Below are 24,846 nucleotides of genomic sequence, written 5' to 3'. Positions count from 1 at the left end.
AATGCTTTGCGATACCCAGTGACTTGTAAACACCAATTAGAATCCAGAGTAACTCACTGGATATTTAAAGTTCACTGGCATTATGCAACAGAATGGTTTAAAATCTCTTGATATCAGCTGAGGCACAGTGGGACACAAAGGAGGCAGCTCTCTTTTCAGGAATATGTTCCTTTTGTGTTATTTTTGTTGTTTTAAGATTTTAATTTAATGGTAGCTAATTAACCAAAGAATGCAGTCTAAACTAAAACTAATTCTCTTGCTATCACTTCTAAAGACCTATCTTTAACACACATTAAAGCAATTGCATATAAGAGAGTCTGAGAGTTAACCTGGGTTTTCAACTGCTCAGGGAAAGACAGCTAAATCTATCAGTAAAAAAAAGGAGATTACAGCCCCACTTCTCCACTCCTCTTCACAACAAAGGATCGTTGCCCCTCACTTCCTCCGCTCTCGTCTTACTTTCTCTTCAAGCCTCTCAAGCAGGATGCACCGGCCACTCCACAGTGACTGCTCTTGTCCAGGTCAGTAAGGGTGTCCCAGCTGCTACAACCAAATGGTCCCTCCTTGGAGCTCCTCCCACGGAGCTTGAGAGCAGACCCCTTCCTGCCCTGTCTTCATGGGCTCGGGACCCCACGTGCTCCTGGTTCTCCAGCCCACCTCCCACGTGGCTCCTCCTCAGCCTCCTCCTGGGCTCAGTCCTCGGTCCTCATCCCCACCTACCCTCCCTCCTGGGGTGAGCTCACCCAGTCTCTTCTGGCTTGAAATGCATCTCGATGCTGGCGCCTCCAGAATCTACAGCTCCAGGTCCCAACTTCCCCAAGTGCTCCAGGTCTGGATGTGCAGCTACCTTTGCAACCGCTGCACAAGTTCACAACCAATCTCTCAATCGGCCTGCACCCCTGCACCAGCCCAGCCATTCTTCCTGCAGCCGTTCCCATCTCGGCGCCAGGAAACTCCCTTGTACCGGCTGCTCAGACCACGGATGCAGTCGTCCCCAAGTCCCTTCTCTCTCACACCGCATCCACTTCACAGTCAGCCCCGGGGCGCTCCGCCTTCAACATGCCTATCTCTGAAGCCTGACCGGTTCTCAAGCCCTCTCCCCAGGACCACCACATCCATGACCACTCGACCGTCAGCCCTCTGCCCGGACGACCTTGGCTCCCTACAGTTCATCCTCAGCAGAGCAGCCACAGTGGCCCCACTCAAGGCCAAGTCAGTCGTGACCCTTCCCTGCTCATGGCCCCATAGCTTCGTATCTTGCCTCGACTCCATCCTGCTTCCTGGCACAGCCTCCTCCCGATGTCCGCGTGGCTGCCTCACCTCCTCGAGGTCTTCTCCAGTCACCGTGTTTAAAACTGCAACCCTCCCTAGATGCACTCCCTTGCCCTCCTTCCTTGCTTTATTTTTCTATCCAACTTCATCTGACTTACTAAGTACTTTGCTTTACTCCTGCTATTTTCTTTTCTTTTATATATAAATTTATTTATTTAATTTATTTTTGGCTGTGTTGGGTCTTTTTTGCTGCGCGGGCTTTCTCTAGTTGCGGTGAGCGGGAGCTACTCTTCATTGTGGTGCGTGGGCTTCTCATTGTCGTGGCTTCTCTTGTTGCGGAGCACGGGCTCTAGGCGCGCAGGCTTCAGTAGTTGTGGCTCTCAGACTCTAGAGTGCAGGCTCAGTAGTTGTGGCGCAAGGGCTTAGTTGCTCTGCGGCATGTGGGATCTTCCTGGACCAGGGCTCGAACCCATGTCCCCTGCATTGGCAGGCGGATTCTTAGCCACTGCACCACCAGGGGAGCCCACTCCTACTATTTTCTGGATCCCTAACTGAGATGTAAGCTCCCTGAGGGTAGGCGTTTGCTCTGTTTACCCCCGCATCTCCTGGGCCGTGAACAGGGTGGCACATAGCACAAGCTGATCAAAAAATAGTATTTGTTAAGTGGACAAATGTTCCTGATTTGGAATGATCATCTTCTAGAGGTGCCACATGGTAACTACCAACTTCACAATATCACTGGAAGAAGTTATGATTTCGGACACATAAACCCCACAGATGAATAATCCCTCCGTAAGGCCACAGAAAACACACCCAGGAATGAAGGAACGAGCGATGGGCACGCTGCACCGCAACGCCATTTCCCTAAGACTACACTGATGGGGCTCAAGGAACCCTGGGAGACAACGTGAGCTCTGTGCAGGGCTGCCGTCAGGTGTACACTGATTACCGGGGCTCCAGCTGTGTCCGAGGAGAGTGATTTGCAGTGCGGCCAGGGGCGGTGAGCCGGCATGATGCTCTCAGGTGCGGGGCGCTCCAGGTGCGGCCCGGCCCGGAAGCTCCGCCCACCGGTCACTGAGCGCGCTCTCCATTGGCTGCTCCGCCGAAGGATCGCGCTCTCATTGGCCGAAGACTCTAGGGACGGGCCCGGCTCTGCCTCGCGGCCTCCAAAACTCCCCAGAGGGGCGGACGGCCGGCAGCGGCCCCGCGGCTGATCTTCAGGGGAGCACCAAGCTCCGGGCTCACAGCCGCCCGCCGGCCGGGGCGTCACCGGCGGCCCTGAAACCCCGTTCCCAGGGGGCGGGGCGCGGCGCGGGGCGCGCAGGCGCAGTTGGCGCACCAGGAGGCCCCCGCGGCCGTGCGTCCCGCCCCGCCCCGCCCCGCCCGGCTCCGCCCCGCCCCGCTCCGCTCGGAGAAGACTCCCGGCGGCCCCGCCCCCGCCCACGGCTGTCGGAGGCGGCGGGGGATGACGTCATCGAGCGGGACGACGGGCATTGGGCGCCATTTTGAAAAGGGAAAAAAAAATACGGCGGCGGTGGCGGCGGCGGCGGCCGGGCTGAGGTGCTTGGGCGGCAGCAGCACGGCGGCCGCCTCCTACGTCCGCCGCCGCCTCGGCGCCCGGCCGCGCCGGCGGCCGACCGGCCATGGCAGGTGAGGGCCCGCACGGGGCGGAGTCGGGAGCGGGCGAGGGCCGAGGGGCTCGGGGCGCGAGCCTGACGCGCCCGGTGTATCCGCAGGAGCCGGAGGCGGCGGCTGCCCTGCGGGCGGCAACGACTTGCAGTGGTGTTTCTCGCAGGTCAAGGGGGCCGTGGACGAGGACGTGGCGGAAGGTAAGGCCGCGCACCTGGGCGCCCCCGGGGCCCGGCTGGGCCGCTCCTGGCCGGGACGCGGGGCGGGCGCGCGCTCGGAGGTCCGGTCCGCCGGGGAGGCGACGCCGGCCCGGTCCCTAGGGGAGGCGGCCCCGGGGGTTATGTCAGGGGCCCAAGGTCGCGGAGCGCGCAGATGTCGGGTCTCCCGAGTGGATTCTGGGTTCTTTGCGCTGCAAGTGGCTGCCTCCTGGAGCTCCGGAAATAACTGCAGAAGCCGGGGACTCGAGAAACGTAAGCTTGGGGTAACTGCAGACTGGCAGGAGCCGGGTGGGGAATCGCTCCGGCCTGGGTCAGGTCGGGGTCTCTGTCCAGTCACCTGTGCGATGGGGGCATCCTGTCCGGCCTCAGTTTCTTCTTTAAAAACAGGGTCGGACCCCTTGGTGCTTTAGATTGCTTTCTAAGGTTCCGAAGTTTTTCAGTTTTCTTATCAGCTCTTTCTCCTTCTCCGGCGGCGTGTTTTAAAGTTCCTGCTGCAGATTGCGCCTTTGAACTTTGCGGTGTTGAGGTTGGTTGGTCTTTTCCGTAACGGTGGTCGCAGGGGAGCGGCGTTGCGGGGGGCGGGGTTGCTTCCCACGGCGCCGCGTGTCGTCCTGAAGGAAGAACGCCTAGACTCGTGCCCGTGCGCGCGGTGCAGCGACGCGGGAGTGTAAAGTCAGGCAGTGACTCTTTTGCTGTTGTTCGGCCGTCTTACTCGACACGGTGAGCCTTTAATCCTCTCTTAAACAGTGTTTGTGTTTGCGTGAGCGACACCTTCTTTGCCCCAAGTACCTAGCAGCCTCTGGTCAGGTGTCCTGCGCCTTTCCTCCACCGTGCCCGCTCCCGTGACCTTTGGCTCCGTCCTCCTTCGCTCTGCACTTCCCCCTGGCAGAGTGACATCTGGAGATCCTCTGACATCTGGAGACAAACAGTGCTCAGTTCAGTAAGCAGGTAAAACGGTGCTTCAGAAATTTGTGAAGATGTATCTGATTTGAGATTGAGATTTCTCTTTACATTCATATAAGGTACGTTGTTTTTCATTTTGCAGTGCCAAGTGGGTGACCGTTCAGCTTACTCAAAATTCCTATTGGGGATAAAGCAAAACCCGTTTACTCATGGGTAGGAAGGTGGGAGGGCTTAATGCCTGTCTTAACTTCTGGTTTCTTTCCCTTTTTATAAGAAGGTTTAGTTGATAAGGCGAATGAATTAAAATGTAAGTCTAACTAAAATGGTGTATTTTAAGTGTGATGTTACACTTCGAAAATGGTATTCTTTACTTTTAAAAAGTCTTGACGGAGATATTTTGTTCTCTGAATTAAACTGGAACTTTTTGCAATTTTACATCCCTACTTTAAGTAAAATTTTGACTACATCTAAAAGTTTGGTATTTTGAGTTATCTATTTTGTAAGATCGCTTTGTGGTAATTACCACATTTTTTTGGCGGTACGCGGGCCTCTCACTGCTGTGGCCTCTCCCGTTGTGGAGCACAGGCTCCGGAAGCGCAGGCTCAGCGGCCATGGCTCACGGGCCCAGCTGCTCCACAGCATGTGGGATCTTCCTGGACCGGGGCACGAACCCGTGTCCCCTGCATCGGCAGGCGGACTCTCCACCACTGCGCCACCAGGGAAGCCCCACATGTTTTTTTGATCGTGTGTATTCACAGCTCTCTGTCTTATTTCATACTTAATCCTCTATCAGGGTTAACACATTTATAACATTCATTATTTCGTCAAGTAGTCGTGATACTACCTGTTTGAATTGTACTATTTCCATAAAAGTCCATGAGAAAGAAGGAAAAAGTGATTGTTAACAGCTAGCGACTGGTAAGCAACGAGAATAAAGAAGCTGGTGGTGAAGCTGAGCCCAGACTCAGCCTTGGTGAAGAAGTGTTGATAAGAGATAATTAACGGGAGATGCAATTTAAGGGAGGTTACTGGACCTCGATACTTGGGCTGTAGGACTAGAGGTGTTAGTACGTTTATTTGTTGAGATTGGTGGGTGGTGAGGTGTTTCGTTCTTTAAGGTTTTGTTCTATTCCAAGCTCCACTTTGCAGAGTTCTCTGGTAACCCTAAATTTTGTACCGTCTTTCTGCTTTCTGCTGCTGTGAGTGATCAGAAAGTGACTGAGGTGGGCCTCTCCTTGCTTGAGTATGGACATGAGGGGTACAGGGGCAAGTGTGGTCTCCCCTGACTTTTGAAGGTTGAGGAGTGGGTATAGTGGAGAGAGGCTTTTGACTTCCTTTTTGTTTTTAAAGCTAATAGAGTTTTGGGGGTACACCTGAAGAAAGTATTGTAATGTGTAAAATTTGATGATGGCTTTTTTTAATAAAATATATCTTTATTAGAGTTTTTTTGTTTGTTTGTTTGTTTTTTAGAAACAACAGGGTTTTGCTTGTGGGTCAGGTCAGCCCATCGTGCTACCAGGGATTTCCCATCTCCCTGCAAATAGGGATAGAGGTGGGCTCAAGAGGAAATTAGTAATTGTCCTGCTGGTGACAAGATGTGTGAGTGGCAGTCCCTGGTGACTTGCCCCCTCTCCTTCCCCTATGACAAGCTGGCCAGGGTGGTAGGCATCGCCCCTGAAGGTGGAATAGGTGAGCTTTTATGCCTAGATGAACAAAGAGTCAAAATAGTAAAACCAGGGGGGGCTTCCAGAAGGAAGTGAGAAAGTAGCTGTTAGCCTGTACCTCCAAATACTTATGCTCTAAACAATGACTACTCTTTGGAGGTTGTTAAATATTTATACAGATTTTTCACGCGTGATGTTTAGTCACCATCACCCAGCTCCTACTCCCTTTCCTTGGGCAACTTTCACTGCATGGACATCTTTTGCAGGTGTCACACGATACTACAGTCCTTCGCAGTCCTTCACACTGTCTTCAGCAGTGTGAGCTCTACTTAAAACTTGAGGACTAGGTGCCCCTCCCTCACCCCACAGCCTTGTAGAAGACCCAGCCTGGAGGTAAAGATGGTTAAGTCTTACTATGTTCCCGAGATTGCTTCAAGTTACTTGTGCCCATTAATTCAGTCTGCACACAACCCTGGAAAGGAGGAACTCTTGTTCTTCCCAGTTTTAGATGTGGATGCCAAGGCCCGGAGGACAGGTGACTTGGTCAGCAGAGTGGCCAAGCCAGCGTTGGAAGCTGGGCAAGCTGGCTCCAGGGCCCATGCATGCTGTGCTGCATCAATGACCATTTGTGGCCAGTACTGTTGAAGGCCCACTGTGGGGTGTGGCTCCCCAGCCGTGGGATTGCTCTGTCCTTCCAAAGCTCAGGAGATCTCATCTCACTACCAAGAATTACAGGAAACGACCTGTGAAAGCAAATGAAAATGAGCTGTCTTTAAAGGGAGTGCCTATCAAAATGGTGTAAGATTAGTAACAAGGGTTTCAGAACGGCCATTCTCAAAGTATTTGAAGAATAGATAATACAGAGACAGAAAGCAGCGGGAACACCTGAATGTCAAGTGAGTGATACGGTAGCTACTCTCACAGGACTTCAGCTGCCCTCTTGCAGGGAAGCTCTGGGTCTGCTGCTTTTGTACATTCATTGCTCTTCTGATTTTCTGGAGGAACAGGGGGAACGGGTTAGAGGAGGGAAGGGCTTGTCATGAACTACTGCCTGGATTGACATAGTTTTTTGCATAGCTTGAGAGCAGCTGGTTCTTTTCATCTCAGAGTGTGTAGGTTTAAGTGTCTATACTTTCTATTTGATGATTTTATTTTAACTGGTTTCTTCACGATCTAATCTATTGCTTTGAATTAGACATTAATCTTTTTCTAAAGACATGATGCTTAACAAAACTAAAGGTTCATCTGCTTAATTCAAGCTTGAGTCTGGGAAGTTGTGTAAATAATGTAGGTTTCTGGGTAATCTGGTATGCCCAGCCTTTCTGAAAGGGTTTACATAGATGTTATGAAAGAAAGAAACATTTAAATTGGTGAAGGGTAACAAAAATTAAGAGCACTTGGGCGTCAGTAGCAGGAAGTTATTGTGTTTCATTGAATATAAGATACATGTGATTTCAAAGATGTGAAAATGAAGGAAAATGTGCTTCTTAGAATCAATGAAATACCATATTTGTGAATGCAGAACTTTTCAGTCGGGCTTCCCTGGTGGCTCAGTGGTTGAGAGTCCGCCTTCCGATGCAAGGGACGCGGGTTTGTGCCCCGGTCCAGGAAGATCCCACGTGCCGCGGAGCGGCTGGGCCCGTGAGCCATGGCCGCTGAGCCTGCGTGTCCGGAGACTGTGCTCCGCAACGGGAGAGGCCACAACAGTGAGAGGCCCGCGTACATCACACAAAAAAAAAACCTTTCAGTCGTACTCATTATTTCTAGAGTACTGTGATTATTTTTTCCTGTGGAGATTCTGCCTTAAAGAAATCAGATGTCTATGGGTTTTTTTAAGATTAATGCATTCAGTGTACCTACTGAGCACAGCTACATTATAGTGTCTCTGAAATCAGGCTGTGCATTCAAGAAGCTGGACTGATCTTAGTTAGATAATCAGGTGCAGGTTTATGGTAGTATCAAATCATACTCCTTGATTTTTTTTATTCCTTGATTTTAAAAATCTGTTGTTTTGAGGGGCTTCCCTGGTGGCGCAGTGGTTGAGAGTCCGCCTGCCGATGCAGGGCACACGGGTTCGTGCCCCGGTCCAGGAAGATCCCACGTGCCGCGGAGCGGCTGGGCCCGTGAGCCATGGCCGCTGAGCCTGCGCGTCCGGAGCCTGTGCTCTGCAACGGGAGAGGCCACAGCGGTGAGAGGCCCGCGTACCGCACAAAAAAATAAATAAACTAAAATTAAAAAACCATAAAAAAAAAATCTGTTGTTTTGATGGGAAGTTCTGGGTTCAGTTCATGTCTGCTGTTTATCAAGCTTGAAGTCCCTTTCTAAACCTCAACTTGCTTGTCTAGAAATCACATCATAAGATTTTTGTTGAGATAAAGCAGTGCTGTGCTTTTGAACCTGTAAGGTGTTGTTGAAGTGTTAGTTACAACTGTTCACTAATTTTCATGTATTTTGAGGTGTTTGGGTTTAGTTGTAGCTATATTTAAATGTGAAAATAGCAGCCTCTTAGTTTTTCCCGACCTCCCTCGATCTCTCCACTCACCCCAGATCCCTTCCATAGGCCTCTTGGTTTTTCCATCATTATTCAGTGATCTTCCCGTGCCTTGATCTTGGCTCATTCCCAACGTAGAATACAGCTTTCCCCTGCTATCCTATCTGGAAGCAGAGCATTCCTACAAAACCTTTTGTAAGCCGAAATGGTGTAAAGGGAGAAGCAATAATTACCTTAGGCACAGGTGTCAATTACCTTATGACACAGAAGGAGTCAAGGTAAAGCCCAGACGCTCAGACACAGTTCAAAGCTCTGACAGCTTGATGCTGAGATGCTCAGTGTAGCTCCTGGAGAAGGAGCTTGGTGGGGCCCCTCTCACTGCTCAGGGTGCACTACCTGTATAATCATTTCCTGCAAAACAAATGCTGAAGGCTTATTTTGCCCTTTTTTTTTTTTTCCAAAAGTGAAATCTTCAGATTTCTTTCAGTTAGCAAGCTGTAGGTCTTTGGTAAAAGCGAAGTGACATACAGCGAGCTTTCAAAACATGGGGGATTTCTCAGGAATTCTCTGGTAGTCCAGTGGTTAGGATGCCGGGCTTTCACTGCCCGGGGCCCGGGTTCGATCCCTGGGCGGGGAACTAAAATCCCGCAAGCCATGCGGGGCGGCCAGAAAAAAAAAGCGGTGGAGGATTTCTATATTCTTTTCGTTTCCTCCTTCCACACCTAGTCATCCATCTAAATCCATGTCAGACTCCACTTTCTTTATGAAGCACTACTCAGCCCCTCTTAACATCCTTTCCTGTCACTTAGCTTGTCCTGGTGTTTAGCATTGGCTGTATCCTGCTTGTCCTCTAGTTTTATCATATGGGTCAGGCTTGCTCTTCAACTTGATGTTAATCAAGATATTGAAAGATTTGGGTACAAATTCCACTTCAGCCCTCTTACTAGCTTTGTGTTGACGTGACAGTTACTTACCTTCTGTTCCTCAGCTGTAAAACAGGGTGCTGTTTCCTGTGACCATTGCAGGTTGTTAGAAAGATTCCAGGTGGTGCAGGAAAAGCTTCGGCACACTGGCTCACAGTAACTGATAGCTGTTAAAATGTTGGTGTCTTTTTTTTTTAATTTTTCATACAATTTTTAAAGGTTACTTTCCATTTACGGTTATTACAAAATATTGGCTCTGTTCCCCATGTTGCACAGTACATCCTTGAGCCTATCTTATACCCAGTAGTTTGTACCTCCCACTTCCCCACCCCTGTATACCCCCCACCCCATAACCACAAGTTTGTTCTCTGTATCTGTTAGTCTGCTTCTTTTTTGTCATATTCACTCGTTTGTTGTATTTTTTAGATTGAACATATAAGGGATATCATACAGGGTTTGTCTTTCACTTCACCTAGCATAATGCCCTCCAGGTCCCTCCATGTTGTTGCAAATGGCGTTATTTCATTCTTCTTTATGGCTGAGTAGTATTCCATTGTGTAGATGTGCCACATCTTCTCTATCCATTCCTCTGTCGATGGACCCTTAGGTTGCTTCCATATCTTGGCTATTGTAAATGGTGCTGCCATGGACATTGGGGTGCATGTATCTTTTCAAATTAGTGTTTTTGGTTTTTTTCGAATATATACCCAGGAGTGGAATTGCCGGATCATACGATAACTCCATTTTTAGTTATTTGAGAAACTGCCACCCTGCTCTCCACAGTGGCTGCACCAGTTTACATTCCCACCGAGAGTGGAGGAGGGCTGCCCTTTCTCCACATCCTTGACAGTGGCTGTTGTTTGTGTTCTCTCTGATGCTAGCAGAATGCTGATGTCTTAAGAGACCCTCTTGCATAGGAGAGTGACTTACTCGGTGTGGCTCCAGGGAGCCGCCTTAAGAAAATGAAGGTTGTTACGGGGGCCGGCTTTCCGCTCGGTTCATCTACAGAGTTGGTAACAGCGTCCTGAAGGTCTGCTCGTGCTGAATGTTGCAGTGGAGAAACCCAGTTTCTGCCTCAAAACACCCCGTGTTTAGACAGCGACTGGCAAGCAGTTGGGTCCTGGCACCATCGTGAGAGCAGGGTGTGTGGAGGGCATGTGATTGAGTGCCCAGGACACAGGACTTGGGTGGGGAGTGAAGGGAAGGAAATCAGGGTGTAGGAAGAGGGAGGAAGGAAAGGGAGAAGAATGTTCCAGATTGAGGGGGCTTGGAGTGGAGATGGCAGAGAGCGTGGTGCATTCTGGGAAACCAGAGTACTTGGTGTGTTTGTCTGGCAAAGGAGGGCAAGGCCCGAGACGAGGGGCAGGCTGGCAGGGACCAGAGTGCTGAGTAAAGGCCTTGAATACTGTGCTGAGCACCTTGAATTGTGTTTCGAAGTAAATGTGATCATAAACGTCTAAGATTCTCACTAGAGGAGTGACATCAACTTTACGGAAGGTCACTCTGGCCTTTGGAAAATGGGTGGTGACGGGGTACGAGTGGAGACAGAAATGCCAGCTGCTCAGCTACTGCAACAACAAAGGCTGGCAGTGTGAGCTTACCCTAAATCAGAGGTTTTCGGATTCTTTTTAAAGGGCCCAATAGTAAATATTTCGGACTTTGCAGGCCAGTCTTGTCTCGTCTGCTCAACTCAGCTGTGCCTTTGCAGCAGGAAAGCAGCCAGAGACCCCAGGAACATAAGGGTGTGGCGGTGGGCCAGCACCCCTATGTACAGATCAGCAAGGGCCGGATTTTGACCTCACATGGTAGTTTGCCTGCTCTGTTCTCAGCCAGTGGTTCTCAAAGCCCTTGGGTTCCAAAACCTCTTGGTTTTATGCTCTTAATGATTTTTGAGGACCAGAGAGCTTTTTGTTCATGAGGGTTATGTCTGTTCAATATTTACTGTATTGGAAATTAGGACAACTGAAACGATTTATTATTTCACTTTAATAATAAATCTGTTACATGTTATCATAACATTTTTAATGAAAAACAACTTTACCAAAACCAAAAAAGATGGAGAAGAGTGCCATTGTTTTATACTTTGCAAGTGTTTTAAGTGTAGGGCTTAATAGGAGACAGGTGGATTCCTACATCTGCTTCTACATTCCATCTGTTACTATTGTTTTATCGAAATATTTGAAGAAAATTTGGCCTCATACTTACATGTAGTTAGAACAGGGATGGGTGGTTTAATAGCCTTTTCATGTAATTGTAGATATTTCACTTTAATACGACAACAGATCTGCACACGTGGTGGTTTCTTCTAGTTATACTTTGGAACCTGAGACTGTATCAATGAATTGTTTAACCCTGTTAACATTAAAGTCCATAGTTCTATCTTGTACTTTGACTGTATCCCTTGCTCATGTGGGTAATTTGGTAGCATCACACCTTGGTCATTTGGAAATACACTGAGTTATTGGTACACTGAGTTATTCAGATCTTCTAAATGTTGATACATTTCATTGTACAAGATCAAGAAAATCACCACCGATCTCATTAGAAAAGTCTTAAAGTGGGAAGCTGTCAAATTAATAGTAGTAGAAACAAGTTTTCCAAAATTCTGATTTCCCTTGAAAGCTTGGATTTTATCATTGGCAACAAATACCGTCAGTTTTCTGTGTAGTGAGTGGCTCACTTTGTTTATTTTTAAGAAAATTTCTGCCAGATGTCAAAATCTAAACAACCATAGTTGGTCAGTTGTTCCTTCAGATAAAAGTGGCATTCCATGAAAATGGCTGGTTCACCCTGCAGCACTAACAACCGTGCACATGCTTTTCCTTGAGACAGTCACTGTACTCGGGGGTACAGCAAACCTGCTGTGTGCCTAGCGCCCATCTTACCACAAAGCATATTGAAAAGACTCATACTGATGGGTTGGGATTGAGTAAAATTAATTCGTTTGATGGTTCATCAAGGATATTCCTCAGTAAAACTGGCTTTTTTCCTTTCTTTCCTTCCTGCCCGCGTGGTGTGAGCAGCCGGACCGCTGGTGCGGTTCCGTGCTGCTGAGCGATGCGTGCTGGACGCCAGCAGTTTCAGCCGCGTTGCTTCTGCTCCGTCATCCAGGTGACAACACGGTGAAAATGGCAACGCGGATTACTGTGAAAATAGTTTTGACCTTGTGGTCCTCGAAGAGGGTCTTGGGTACCCGCAGGGGTCCACAGACCACACTTTGAGAACTACTGCTTTAAAGCTAGCTACTAGCAATAGGAATAACAGAACAGGGCAGATTTTAAGATTAACTGTCCCCTCTCATCGTTCCTGGATTTTGCTGTTTTTGTCTCAGCAGACAAAAGCAGAGCATTCATTATTTAAAGTAACTCACATGATGCAGGTGTAAAAAGAGTAAAAGCAAAAGTTCTTCTTCATTCCTCCCCAGGGGTAATGACCCTTGACAGTGTGTGTATGTTTTTTAGACCATTTCCTATTCATTTATCCATGTACTTTTGTTTTAAAATTTAGTTTGCGTGTAAGCAGTGGTTTTTAAATCCCCTACAAAGTGTGAATCCTATTATAAATGTTGTTTGCTTGCTTGTTTGCATCAGCAGTGTGTAATTTGAGATCGTACAGTGACCCGGGCTTTCTGCTGAGCTGTGCGTACACTTGAGCCTGTTTGACCCTGAACATAGCCCCTGGAGATGTCAGTGCTACTGTTGCTTGTGTTTACAAATGAGCACATTGAATCTCAGAAGATGTAGTCACTTGCTCAAGGACACAGAGCTAGTGGGTGCTGAGGTCAGGATTTCAGCCCAGGTATTCTGGGTCCAGAGCCCACACGTCAGTATTTTTAACCATGCTGCCTTCTTGCATAGCTCGATTTGATCCTTTTTGATGGCTACAGAGTATATAGTTGTACAGACTACTCATTTATTTAACAAGTTCTCCGTTGGTGGGTTCCAAGTTTTGCTGTTACTAAAGATGCTGCAGTAAAGAGACTTCTCCATCCATCTGCCTGGGGCAGGCGTTCCCGTGGCTAGAGTCCTAGAAACAGACACACTCAAAGGCCTCCAACATTTACCTTTTTAGGCTGCCAAATTGTCCTCCAAAAGACGGTGCTGACTTACACCTTCCCCAAACTTTTCCTTCTCCACTCATGCTGGGAATATTAAACTTTTTAATTTTAGCTATTCTAATGTCAATTTTAATGTTGTAGTTTGCATTTCCTTACAGTTAGGCAATTGAGATTTTTTTTGTCAACTATTTCTGTTTCTTCCGTGAATTGTCAGATTGTATCTCTTGTCCATTTTTCTACTGAGGTTTTTAGAAATGAATTTTAAAAGCTTTTTAATACATTATAAGTACTAATCTCTGAATATTTTTTATTAACCTTGAGTGTTAATTTTTCAGTTATGTCCCCTGTATGTGTGTCTTCTATAGGCGGGTTTTTTGTTGCTGTTGCCGCTGTCGGGAATTAAGAAAAAGCTGAGATCTTGGTTGGGTCAGTAGTGGTGTGGAAGAGGAGCAGTGTGGGACAACAGGAGTGATTCATAGGTTGGACTAAATACTGAGAGCCAGAGCTCAGAGAGTGACCGTGAAAACAGAAGAGCTTGGAAAATTCACAGAGAGCTTGGTAAGGCTGTCAGAGTTACACAGACTGGGGAGCAGACCTTAGCGTATTTTATCTAGATCTCCAGAGATAAGGAAGTCACAACTAAAACGCGGGTGTATGAATTCTATATCTTGTGCTATACATAGCACAGTGCTGGCACATAGGAAGTATTTTAATAAATTGTGAATTCTTAGTGAGTCATGATACCTGCCCCAAAGGTATTAACTTCCCTGATAATGATGTGGAAATTTTGGGTGTAAAAAAGGAACAAACGATGAGTCCTCATTTTTTAACCATATCTGTAAACGTGTCATTCATTTTTAAAAAGGGGTAAGAGAGTTCATATAAATCATCAAAGAAAGGGCATTAATGGGCAAAGACTTCTTTTTTAATTTATTTTATTTTTATTTACTTTTGGCTGCGTTGGGTCTTTGTTGCTGCACGGGGGCTGCTCTTCATTGCAGTGCGTGGGCTTCTCATTGCGGTGGCTTCTGTTGCGGAGCACGGGCTCCAGGCACGCAGGCTTCAGTAGTTGTGGCTCGCAGGCTCAATAGTTGTGGCACATGGGCTTAGTTGCTCACGGCATGTGGGATCTTCCCGGAACAGGGCTCGAACCCATGTCCCCTGCATTGGCAGGCGGATTCTTAACCACTGTGCCTCCAGGGAACCCCACAAAGATGTTTTAATTAAAGCAGTGGTGAGGTTTTATTGTTGCTTTACATTTCTGGAAAGAGTATCTCTACACTCGTTTTTCTGGAGGGCAATTTCACATTTATCTATCAAACCTTAAGCAAGGGTTGGGAGCCTATGACTCATTCCACTTACAGGAATATGCCAGCTTTTTTTTTTTTTTTTTTTTTTTTGGCTGCATTGGGTCTTCGTTGCTGCGCACGGGCTTTCTCTAGTTGTGGCGAGCAGGGGCTGCTCTTCGTTGCGGAGCACGGACTGTAGACGCGCCAGCTTCAGTAGTTGTGGCACGCAGGCTCGGTAGTTGTGGCTCGTGGGCTCTAGAGCTCAGGCTCAGTAGTCATGGCTCACGGGCTTAGTTGCTCCGTGGCATGTGGGATCTTCCCGGGCCAGGGCTCAAACCCATGTCCCCTGCATTGGCAGGCAGATTCTTAACCACTGCGCCACTAGGGAAGTCCTATACCAGCATTTCATGAAGATGTATTTACAGAGTTGTGCATTGCAGCAATAAAATATCAGGGAAAAAATTCCCAAAAGTAAGTGATTAAAAGTGATTTAAAAAGTGATTAAAAGTGAAGTGATTAAATGGATTGTGGTGCACCCATATTGTGGTTTAAAGGGGTCTGTGCCTGCCGGAGAGAAGTTTGTGACGTGTTAGGTGAAAAAAAGCAATTCACAGAACAGTGATTGCATGTAAAACTGAGTGGGGTTGTAAATGTCTGGAAGATGCAGGATAGCTGACATCAGTGGGGACCGGGGGTAGTGAGGGGTCAGGTTTGCATCAGAGGGACTTTGGCTTTTATTCTACACGCTTCTGTATTATTTAATGTTCCGCACCAAGGCAGCATTGTTTTTGTGATGATAAAAAGAAAAAGACCAGTTCAGAAAAGGGAAAGACCAGCTTTGTAACAGCGGAGGAAGGTTTCCCTTCCTGCTACTTATGAACACCTGCTGTTCAGGCTGCCACTTGAAAACACCCTAAACATTTTTTTGTAAGGTTTTTTGTTTCTTAGGGGTTTTTTGGAGTATAGTTGATTTACAATATTGTGTTACTTTTAGGTGTACAGCAAAGTGAATCAGTTATATGTACATTTTTTCCAGATTATTTTCTATTATAGGTTATTACTATACTATAAGATACAAGACACTGACTATAGTTCCCTGTACTGTACAGTAAATCCTATTGCTTATCTGTTTTATGTAGTTTGTATCAACCCAATTTTTCCGAGTTTTAATTGTTCTGCTCCAGGTATCTGTGATGACAAAATAGATATCCATAAGAATATATATTACTGAAGCTCTAGTATTTATAACTAGATGTAAAGCAAAGCAAAATGACAGCCCAGCTGATGATGATTGTTGAAAGGGGGGCCTTCAGTACCTGGTACACCAGTGTGTTTGTAAATGGACCTAACTATCCATCTCATGGAGGCTGTTTGTGGCTTGGTTTCGGCCATTTGCAGTGACCTGTGTATCTACATGTTCTAAAGAAATGTCATAATTTCTTTTTTTTTTTTTTGGATACACCTTACATATAGGAGAAATATTTTTTTATTTATTTTTTATTTTATTATTTACATTTTGGCTGCGCTGTGCAGCATGTGGGATCTTAGTTCCCCTACTGGGGATAGAACCCACACCCCCTGTGGTGGAAGCACAGAGTCTTAACCACTGGACTGCTAGGGAAGTCCCTAGGAGAAATATTTTAAATCTTGAGACAACCATTTGCCACCTCACTTTTTTTTTCTTTCTTTTTTTTTTTTTTTTGGTCCTCTGGGTCTTAGTTGCAGCTCATGGGCTCCTTAGTTGCAGCTTGCCAGCTCCTTAGTTGTGGCATGTGAACTTTTAGTTGCAGCGTGCGTGTGGGATATAGTTCCCTGACCAGGGATTGAACCCTGGCCCCTTGCATTAGGAGTGCAGAGTCTTAACCACTGTGCCACCAGGGAAGTGTCCCTCCCACCTCACATTTTGATAAACTTTATAGTTGTCCTTTAAAATAAGTAGTAATATACATATTATTAACATAATATCAATAATTATTATATAATTATTAATTATACAGTTACATATGCATGTAAGGTATATTTATTTATTAAAATATATATAATACTATATGCTAATTGTAAACACCCATGTTCTCAACATTTGGCCATATTTGTTTCAGATTTAAGATGTAAAAGTTACAGTTCAAGTTCTCTCTCTTTTTAACTCCCCAATTCCATTTCCTGAACTTTTCTCTCCTTCCTTCATCAGTGGCAACTTCTACCATAAAGTTGGCCTATAAATTCCCTACTTCTGAATTTTTATCGAAATAGATGTACTGCTGCTGCTTTTTCTCCAGGTGTCTTGCTTTTGTTAGACCTTAAGGATCTAATTGAATGTTAGAGGTCAACATTTATTAGATTTTGACTTTGGTTATGATAAAAAAAAAAGGCATGTATCTGTCAGTTGTTGAAGTCATCTGAAATATCAGAGATAGTTCTTGAAGTACTACTAGCCACAGTGATCATTGATTTTTTTCTGCCATCAAGCCCTGGTTATGTTCAGGTATGTAGTAGTGATAACAATCTGAAAATGAGAGAATGCAAAAAATCTTTATTTTAACCATTCTCAGTTTACTTAATGTCCATTAAAGCACAGTAGAATTCAGCAGGAAAAGGAGAAATTGATTGGAATTATGAAATTATCCACTTAGGACTTTCTGTGTGCCTTTTAAAGTACTGTTCAGGGTAAAATGTGTTCCTAAGTAAAATAATATAATTGTATGAATTGTTGTTTTAGAAATCCATTGAAAGTTTACCTTTGGGGGAGTTCCCTAGTGGTCTAGTGGTTAGGACTCTGCACTCTCACTGTTGAGGGCCCAGGGAAGGGCCCAGGTTCAATCCCTGGTCGGGAAACTAAAATCCCACAAGCTGTGTGTGGCACGGCCAAAAAAAAAAATTTACCTTTGGGTTGCTGGCTATGCAGGCCTGGTGGTGGCCGGCAGAGGGCAGGCTGGGTTTAGGGAGAACAGGTGCCCTCACCTTTCAGACTTGGCTCCTGAGGTTGCATCTCCTTGTTTCATTTGACCTACAAGAGAAAAAAATAACACTCAAGCTAACGTGGAATTGGCTTTTTTTTTTAAGGTTTGTGAATTTTTTAAAATTGTGATAAACTATATATAGCTTAATATTGATCATTTTAATTATTCCTACGTGTACAGCTCAGTGGCATTAATTACATTCACAATATTGTGTGACCACCACTACCTCTACCCAAAACTTCTTCATCATCTCCAACAAAAACTCCACACCTGTTACATAACAACTCCCTCTTCTCTCCTCCCTGCAGCCCCTGGTAATCTCTGTTCTACTTTCTGTGTATTTTCCTATTCCAGGAACTGCATATAAAACTGGAATTATACAATATTGGTCCATCTGTATCTGGTTTATTTCACTACAAATAATGTCTTCAAGATCTACCCAAGTTGTAGCATGTATCAGAAATTTTTAAAGATTTTATTGTTCTGGAGCCATTTTAGGTTCACAGCGAAATTAAGAGAAAGGTACAGCAATTGCCCATATACCACACCCCTCCTTCAACCTCCCCCACGGTCAGCACCCCCTGCGGTAACAGCATGTTACATGTGTTGCAGTCAGAGAGCCAAGATGGGCACATCATCATCACCCATAGTCCATAGTCGACCTCAGGGTTCACTCTTGTTGTACATTCTGTGGGTTTGCACAAATGTGTAATGACACGCCTCCATCAGTATAGTCTCATACAGAGTTGCTTCCCTGCCCTCAAACTCCTCTTTGCTCAGCCTGTTCACCCCTCCCTTCCCCCCCCCCCACCAGCAACCACTGATTGTTTTTTATTTCTGTCTCCATGGTTCTGCCTTTTCCAGAATGTCATAGAGTTGGAATCATACAGTAGGCAGCCTTTTCAGATTGGCTTCTTTCACTTTGTAATAAGCACTTAAAGTTCTTCCCTGCCTTTCATGGCTTGGTGGCTCGTTTCTTTGTACACTGAATAATATTCCAGTGTCTGGATGGACCACAGTTTATTAACCCGTTCATCCACGGAAGGACATCTTGGTTGTTCCAGGTTTTGGCAGTTATGAATACAGCTGCTACAAACATTTGTGCACAGGTTTTTGTGTGGATGTACGTTCTCCACTCCTTTGGGTAAATACTAAGGAACAAAGTTGCTGGGTGGACCGTATGGTAAGAGGACGTTTATTTTTGTTAGAAGCCGTCAAGCTGTCTCCTGAAGTGGCTGCACTGCTCTGCGTTCCCACCAGCGACGTAACGGAGTTCCTGCCGCTCCGCACCCTCTCTAGCACTTGGTGTTGTCCGTGGTTTTGGATTTTGACCATTCTAATAGGTGTGTAGCGCTATTGTGTGTTACTTTACATTTTCCTGATGACATATGTTGTGGAGCATCTTTTCATACGCTTGTTTGCCATGTGTATAGCTTATTTGGTGAGGTGTCTGTTAAGGTCTTTTGCCCATTTTGTAATTGGGTTGTTTTCTTATTGTTGAGTTTTAAGAGTTCTTTTGTATATTTGGATACCAGTTCTTTATCAGATGTGTCTTTTGCAAATGTTTTCTCCCAGTCTGTAGCTTGTCTTCTCATTCTCTTGAATGTATCAGAATTTCATTCCATTTTATGGCAGAATTAGATACGGATTTTTTGAAATAGAAATAATACATTTCTAATCTCATTTTTTATGTTGTTTTTGGTCATTGAATGTACTTTTTAAATTTTTACCCTTAAACAATAAATGCATTCCTGAAAAGGTATTTGGAAATTGGATTATTTATATGCATTGAGTGAAATTACTGGTCAAAAATAGCTTGTTACGGGCTTCCCTGTTGGCGCAGTGGTTGAGAGTCCGCCTGCCGATGCAGAGGACACGGCTTCGTGCCCCGGTCTGGGAAGATCCCACGTGCCGCGGAGCGGCTGGGCCCATGAGCCATGGCCGCTGAGCCTGCGCGTCTGGAGCCTGTGCTCCGCAACGGGAGAGGCCACAACAGTGAGAGTCCCGCGTACCGCAAAAAAAAAAAAAAAAAAAAAAAGCTTGTTACAAGTTTTTTCTATAGTAAAAAATCACAAAGTTGGGGTGGATAATTGCTTAAAGTTTGGTAAACTCTGACTTGTTTTATCATTCACCTGGTAAAGTTCTCACTTACTTGATAATCTTGCCTATTTTAGGGTTTCTCTAACTTAGATATCTGTGAGTTCTTTCATGTGTGTTTAAATGTAGTTAACTTTGTACTTAGTTATAAGGAAGAATCTCAGGGCTGTGTGTGTTCCTAACTGTTCCTACAAAAGTTGGCATTTGAGGAGAAACATTAGCAGCCTTGTTTTTGTAATGTGATGGACTAGGTTCAGATTTAGAGGTTATTCTTTTGGTACCAGTTCCTCAAGTTAATGACCTTTTTACTGTAGATGACAAAAATACTAGTCACTGTCTTCTTGCTAGTTTGACTGAGTCTGAAATCCAGGGAGGAGCTGTGTGTTGTTACATGTCTAGGCATGCAGCAGGGAGAGGGGCTGAAAGAAGAAACTGTGCTGAGAATAGTGAGTGACCCGAGGCAACAAGTGAACTTTGACCTCCTCATTCTTGCTTCTTGTGCATCCATCCATGGTGTGGAAGGTACCCTGAGCAAAGCACCGCTCTTCAACAGACACAGACATGGTCCTAGGATGGAAGCAGTTAGCTAGTTAATTGCCATTGTGATGAGGGCTGCAGAAGGAGTCAAAGGGGTTCCCTGGGCAGTGGCCCTTTGAGCTCTAAAGTGAAGGATGGATGGGCATGGACTGGGTTGAGGGATGGGAGGCGTGGTCCAGGCAGAGTAGAACGTGGAGGAGGGCTTGAAACAGGAAGAATTATGACCAGTTCAGGAACCTGAAAGAGGCCTGGGTGATCAGACCATAGAAAGCAAAGGGGAGAAGAGAATGAGGATTTTGATCTTTCTCCTAAGGGCAGTAGGGATTCACGTGTTGTGTCTTAGTGGGAAAATAGCACAATCGCATTTGTGTTTAAAAATAAAAATTGCTCCAGATGCAGTGTGCAGAGGTGGGCTGGAATCATTTTAGGGCAAGATGCTGCTTTTTAATTTTCAAAAGAGCCTAGTAAGTACGTTGATGATTGTGTTACAGAGACATTGCCCTGTCCTTCATAGTTATAGAGTGCTTTGGCTTGCTTTGGATCAGGCTTCTGCCGTGGACCACCCAGTCCTAATTTACCGAAAGAATTACTAAGCATGAAATTAAGCATAAAATCTCCTAGCTGTAATTCAAGTGTGGGAGAAAGGTTAAGACGGACAGTCAGGTAGCCTTTTGGGTTAAAACTTTCTAATTTTTAACATGTGGTGGGGGGAATAGAATGGAATATTCTGTATGAATTGGATTTTCCTTGAAAAGAGTGATTGATTTTCCAGTGGGCTTTAATTTTAATAACAAGTTAAATGTGGTTTCCTAAGTTTTGAAGTCTGCTGAACTTCATTAGGCAAGACATCTAGTTAGGGAATGATGTAAACACTAATTTTCCTGATAAACAACAATAAAAGATTCACCATATCCTTCTGCTGCCTTTATCTCCTTATGCACATGCTTTGCAAGAAGTAACCAAAAAAACAGAACAAAACCAAAAGCAAGGGATCTTTAGGTTTAAATGGAAGGGGGATTTAAAATAGTGTTTTGTTGAAAAATTCATAGCAGGGTTTTGTTTAGAAAAACTTGAAATAATGTAGTCTACTTTTAGAATATAACCGAGAAATGTTACAAGTCTGGACGACCTTTTAATGACTTGATCCAATCATTTTATGGTGTACTTTCAAAAAACAGCTTTATTGAGATATAATTCACATAGCATGAAACTCATCCTTTTAAAATGTACAGTTCAGTGTTTTTAGTATGTTCACAGAGTTGTGCAGCCATCACCACTAGCTAATTTTAGAACATTTTCATCACTCCCAAAAGAAACTCACTAGCAGTCCCTTCTCAATCTTTCCTCCCCCACCTCCTGGCAACCACTAACCTACTTTCTGTGTCTATGGATTTGCCTGTTCTGCACATTTCATTTAAATGAAGTCATATAATATGTGGCTGCATGCCACTCTGACAGGAGCAAGGGAGCCTGAGATAAATGGCCACACCCTCGGTTCACGTCTTACACGGTCATGCACGGGGAAAGTTGACTGGTTTGGTGATGGTGGCAGAGGAGCTGGGTGGGTTGAAACAGGTGCACTTGCCACGTGGTGGGAGCAGACAGTCCTTAGAGGGGCTCAGGAGAGAGCGGAAGGCAGCGAGCGCAGGGAGCCGGCCGGCTCGGCTTCAGGAGGACCAGGTGCGGCAGAGGCCAGAGGAGGGTGGGCCGCTTTTTTCCTTAAGCTGAGAGATTGCAGCGCTCCTGTTTGAAAATGGGAGCGGTCTATTAGAGGGGAGAAGAGGGACGATTGACAGAGTAGCATAGGGCCTCCTGCTTTGGTGGGTCCCAGCTCGAAGCAGCGGCTCCTGCCGTTGCCACAGGGAAGGGGGGTCAGTCCCCGCAGGTGCTATATTTGTTCGTGGGTGTGTGTGGATGGTCTCTTCTGGGCATTTCTGTTTTTCAGAGAAATAATACAGAATTATTAACAGAAAGTGAAGTGTGGGTGGCTGAGGTGCTGGAAGTTTGAGAGGAAAAGGTGTGAAGGGGGTGTTGTGAAGTAGGGGGAAATCAGTGGTCTGGGAGCATCAGACGAAAATCTGTGAGCGGGCGTTGGGGAGCGGACAGCCACCACCGGAGAGGGCTTTGGGGGAGCTCGGGGGTCGGCATGTCTCAGAGCGAGAAGATGGAGGGAGCGTTCCAGGGAGAGGGCGAGGCTGTAGACAGAGAGAGGCTTGGGGAGGGTGGACTCTCGAGTCAGGCTGGGGAAGCACGGGACCAAATGCGGAGAAGATGGATAGAAGTAAACAGGACACAGGGAGATGCCCAAGTGTGCAGCACAGCAGTGTTCACAAATGCAGACATCCTTGGAAATGACCCAGATCAAGAAAGCACCCAACCCTTACCCGCAGCCCTATTCCAGCCCAGCTGCTGACATTATGGATTCTGTTCCCCTGTTTCTGAACTTAATATAAATAGGATCGTGGTGTAAGTACTCCTTAGTATTTTCTTCATGAAACTAATCCGTATTGTGTGTGCAGTGGTTGTTTGCTCACTTCCACTGCTGTGTGGTACTCCGCCATGTGAACGGTCCACAATTTATGCATCCTTTCTGCTGTTGATGGACATTTGAGTCGTTTCTCTTGCAAACGTGCTACTGTGACCATTCTTTAAGTGCTTTAATGGTACATGTATGTGTTTCTGGTGGCTGTGCACCTAGAGTGAGATTTCTGGGTCCTAGGATGTGTGGACGTTTAGCTTTTGTGGATGTTGCCAGTTTTCACTCCCACAAGTGGTGTGTGAGAGTTCCTGTTGTTCCCTGTCCTTGCGAACACATGGAACAGTCTTTAGTTTCAGCCATTTCCCTGGGCATGTAGGGGTGTCTCAGTGTGGTTTTTCCTTGCCTTCTTTCCCTGACGGCTAAAGAGGTTGAACGCCATTGCCTATTTTATTGGCCTAGGATTAGTTTTGATACCTTAGTGGAGAGTAGATGACATTTTAACAGTGACCACCTCCTGGGACTGATCCTAATGCAGTTCCTAGTAGTGAGGGAGGGGGGTAGTGGTCTCACGAGGGACGTGCAGACAGTAATCCTGCTGATGGCTGTGCAGGTCCGCAGAGCTGTGTTCTGTATCAGGAACACACTGTGATCACAGGCTGGGAGGTGGTGTTTAAATAGCCCTGCACAACTTGAACTAGAGGAGAGGGGGGGGGAGAAAATGAAACAAACTGTTGGAAACTGCATCGCCCATCTAATTGTTGTTGTGGGTTCATTTTGATTGTGAAAGTTGAGTATTGATAGGGTTTTAAGCAGGGTGGTAATGTGACTTATTCCTTTAAACACATCCCTCCATCTGCCTTATGGAGATTGGACTCGAAGGGGCAAGGTTGGGGGGGGCGCTTAGGAGGCTGTCACAATAATTCAGCCAGAGATTATGGTCACTTTGGACGTAAGACAGTGGCAGTGAGACTGATGAAAGTAGAGGAAATGCAATACTCACATCTGTATGTTTTTGTTTTGAAAAGCTTAAAAACTTGGAAGAGTACAAGAATAATATAACAAACACCTGTATACTGCCCCCCAGAATCTGCCGCCACAGCTGCCTGTCTTCCTTCATTTCTGTGGCTTTGTATGTGTGTAAGTGATCTGTCCGTGGTTCTGCGCTCCGGGATCCAGTGGCGTGGTTCTGGATCTCCTCGGTGCTGCCCCGTCTGAGCTAGTCCCTAACCCGGTGCGTCCTGGTCGTCACCAGCTGTACCACCTCTGCAATCTTAGTTTAAGGTGCTTCTCCCCCGGGGCTTCTGCCTCCCTCCCGTGCTTCCGGCTCAGCTGGGCTCCTGCCCCCACTGCACCTTCCTCAGCACTGTCTGCCCCTGCCCCTCACCCCTCTCCCTGCTGTGCCCCCTCCCCTCAGCCGGGTTCCGGGGGCCAACGCTGTGTTCCTTCTGGCTCGCCCTTAACCTTCTTGCCTCTCTCAGCCCCTGGGTTCATACTCCTGGCAAAACCCCAAACCTGGTTGAACCGAGCATCTGCCTGCTCTCAGCCTACACCCAAGTCCCCGGGCGGGGTGGAAACACGCGGCTGCGGGAGCTGTGCTGCTTACTATTCATTCACAGAAGTGTCCATGCCGGGAGGGCAGGGGCGTGGCCTTGTTCGTTGTGTCCCCTGTGCCCGTGCAGCGCCGGCTTATAGTAGTCATTCAGGACGTTTGCTGGATTTAGAAAACTACTGCCCTCAAATCTCACATGGGCATTGATGCTATGAGACAGACCTGCGTTTCCCTAGTGCGGTCGCTCCTGACTTTCTGAGAAGACCTCCTTCACGTGTTCTCCCAGATGGCCTTTGACTCTTAGCAGGTGCATCTCCTCTCATACCTCACAGAAAAAAGAGATAGTCGGACGCGCTCTCATCGTCCCAAGCTCAGGTTCACAGCCTGCCACATGTGTGCCGTGCGCACCGCGACCTCCTCCCCAGGTGCAAGTGTCCCTGCTCCTTCCTTCTGGCAGCCCCACCCCCACCCTTCACACCCCCACCCCCCACCCCGCTCGCGCTCTGCGTCTCTGTCCCTGCCTGCTCGTCTTGTAACCCTGTCCTCGCTCCTGCACCATCCGCTTCTGCCCCCACGGCCACATCATGCCTGTGGCACACGGACGTGACTTTATATCCTCTGTCCTTTAAAAACCCCAGTGACTACATTTCCCCTTCGAGTCCTCCCCCTCCCCATTCGTTGTCCCTGCCTCCTTGTGTCGCAGTCATGGTGTCTGACATCCAGTGCCTCTTTCCTTACCAACTGCCCCCTGCCAGCATCCCTAGCAGCCTCTGAGGAATGT

At 46.6% G+C, this 24,846-nt stretch overlaps 1 protein-coding gene across 2 annotated transcripts in view; it reads left to right on the top strand.

The window, feature by feature from the left end:
* Positions 1-2,765: 2,765 nt before the first annotated feature.
* Positions 2,766-24,846, top strand: part of PPP2R2D (protein phosphatase 2 regulatory subunit Bdelta) — a 44,531-nt gene continuing 22,450 nt past the window's right edge. For both annotated transcript variants that reach the window (XM_060098402.1, XM_060098401.1), the window contains exons 1-2: positions 2,766-2,922; positions 3,009-3,101. In XM_060098402.1, the coding sequence (XP_059954385.1) occupies positions 2,916-2,922; positions 3,009-3,101 (100 nt within the window). In that variant the 5' untranslated portion in view covers positions 2,766-2,915. The remainder of the gene's footprint in view (positions 2,923-3,008; positions 3,102-24,846) is intronic.

This window comes from Mesoplodon densirostris, chromosome 1 (genome assembly GCF_025265405.1).
Source record: "Mesoplodon densirostris isolate mMesDen1 chromosome 1, mMesDen1 primary haplotype, whole genome shotgun sequence".
Lineage (NCBI taxonomy): Eukaryota > Metazoa > Chordata > Mammalia > Artiodactyla > Ziphiidae > Mesoplodon > Mesoplodon densirostris.
Note: the sequence above shows the minus strand (reverse complement) of the source record. Positions and strands in the feature narration are given on the sequence as shown.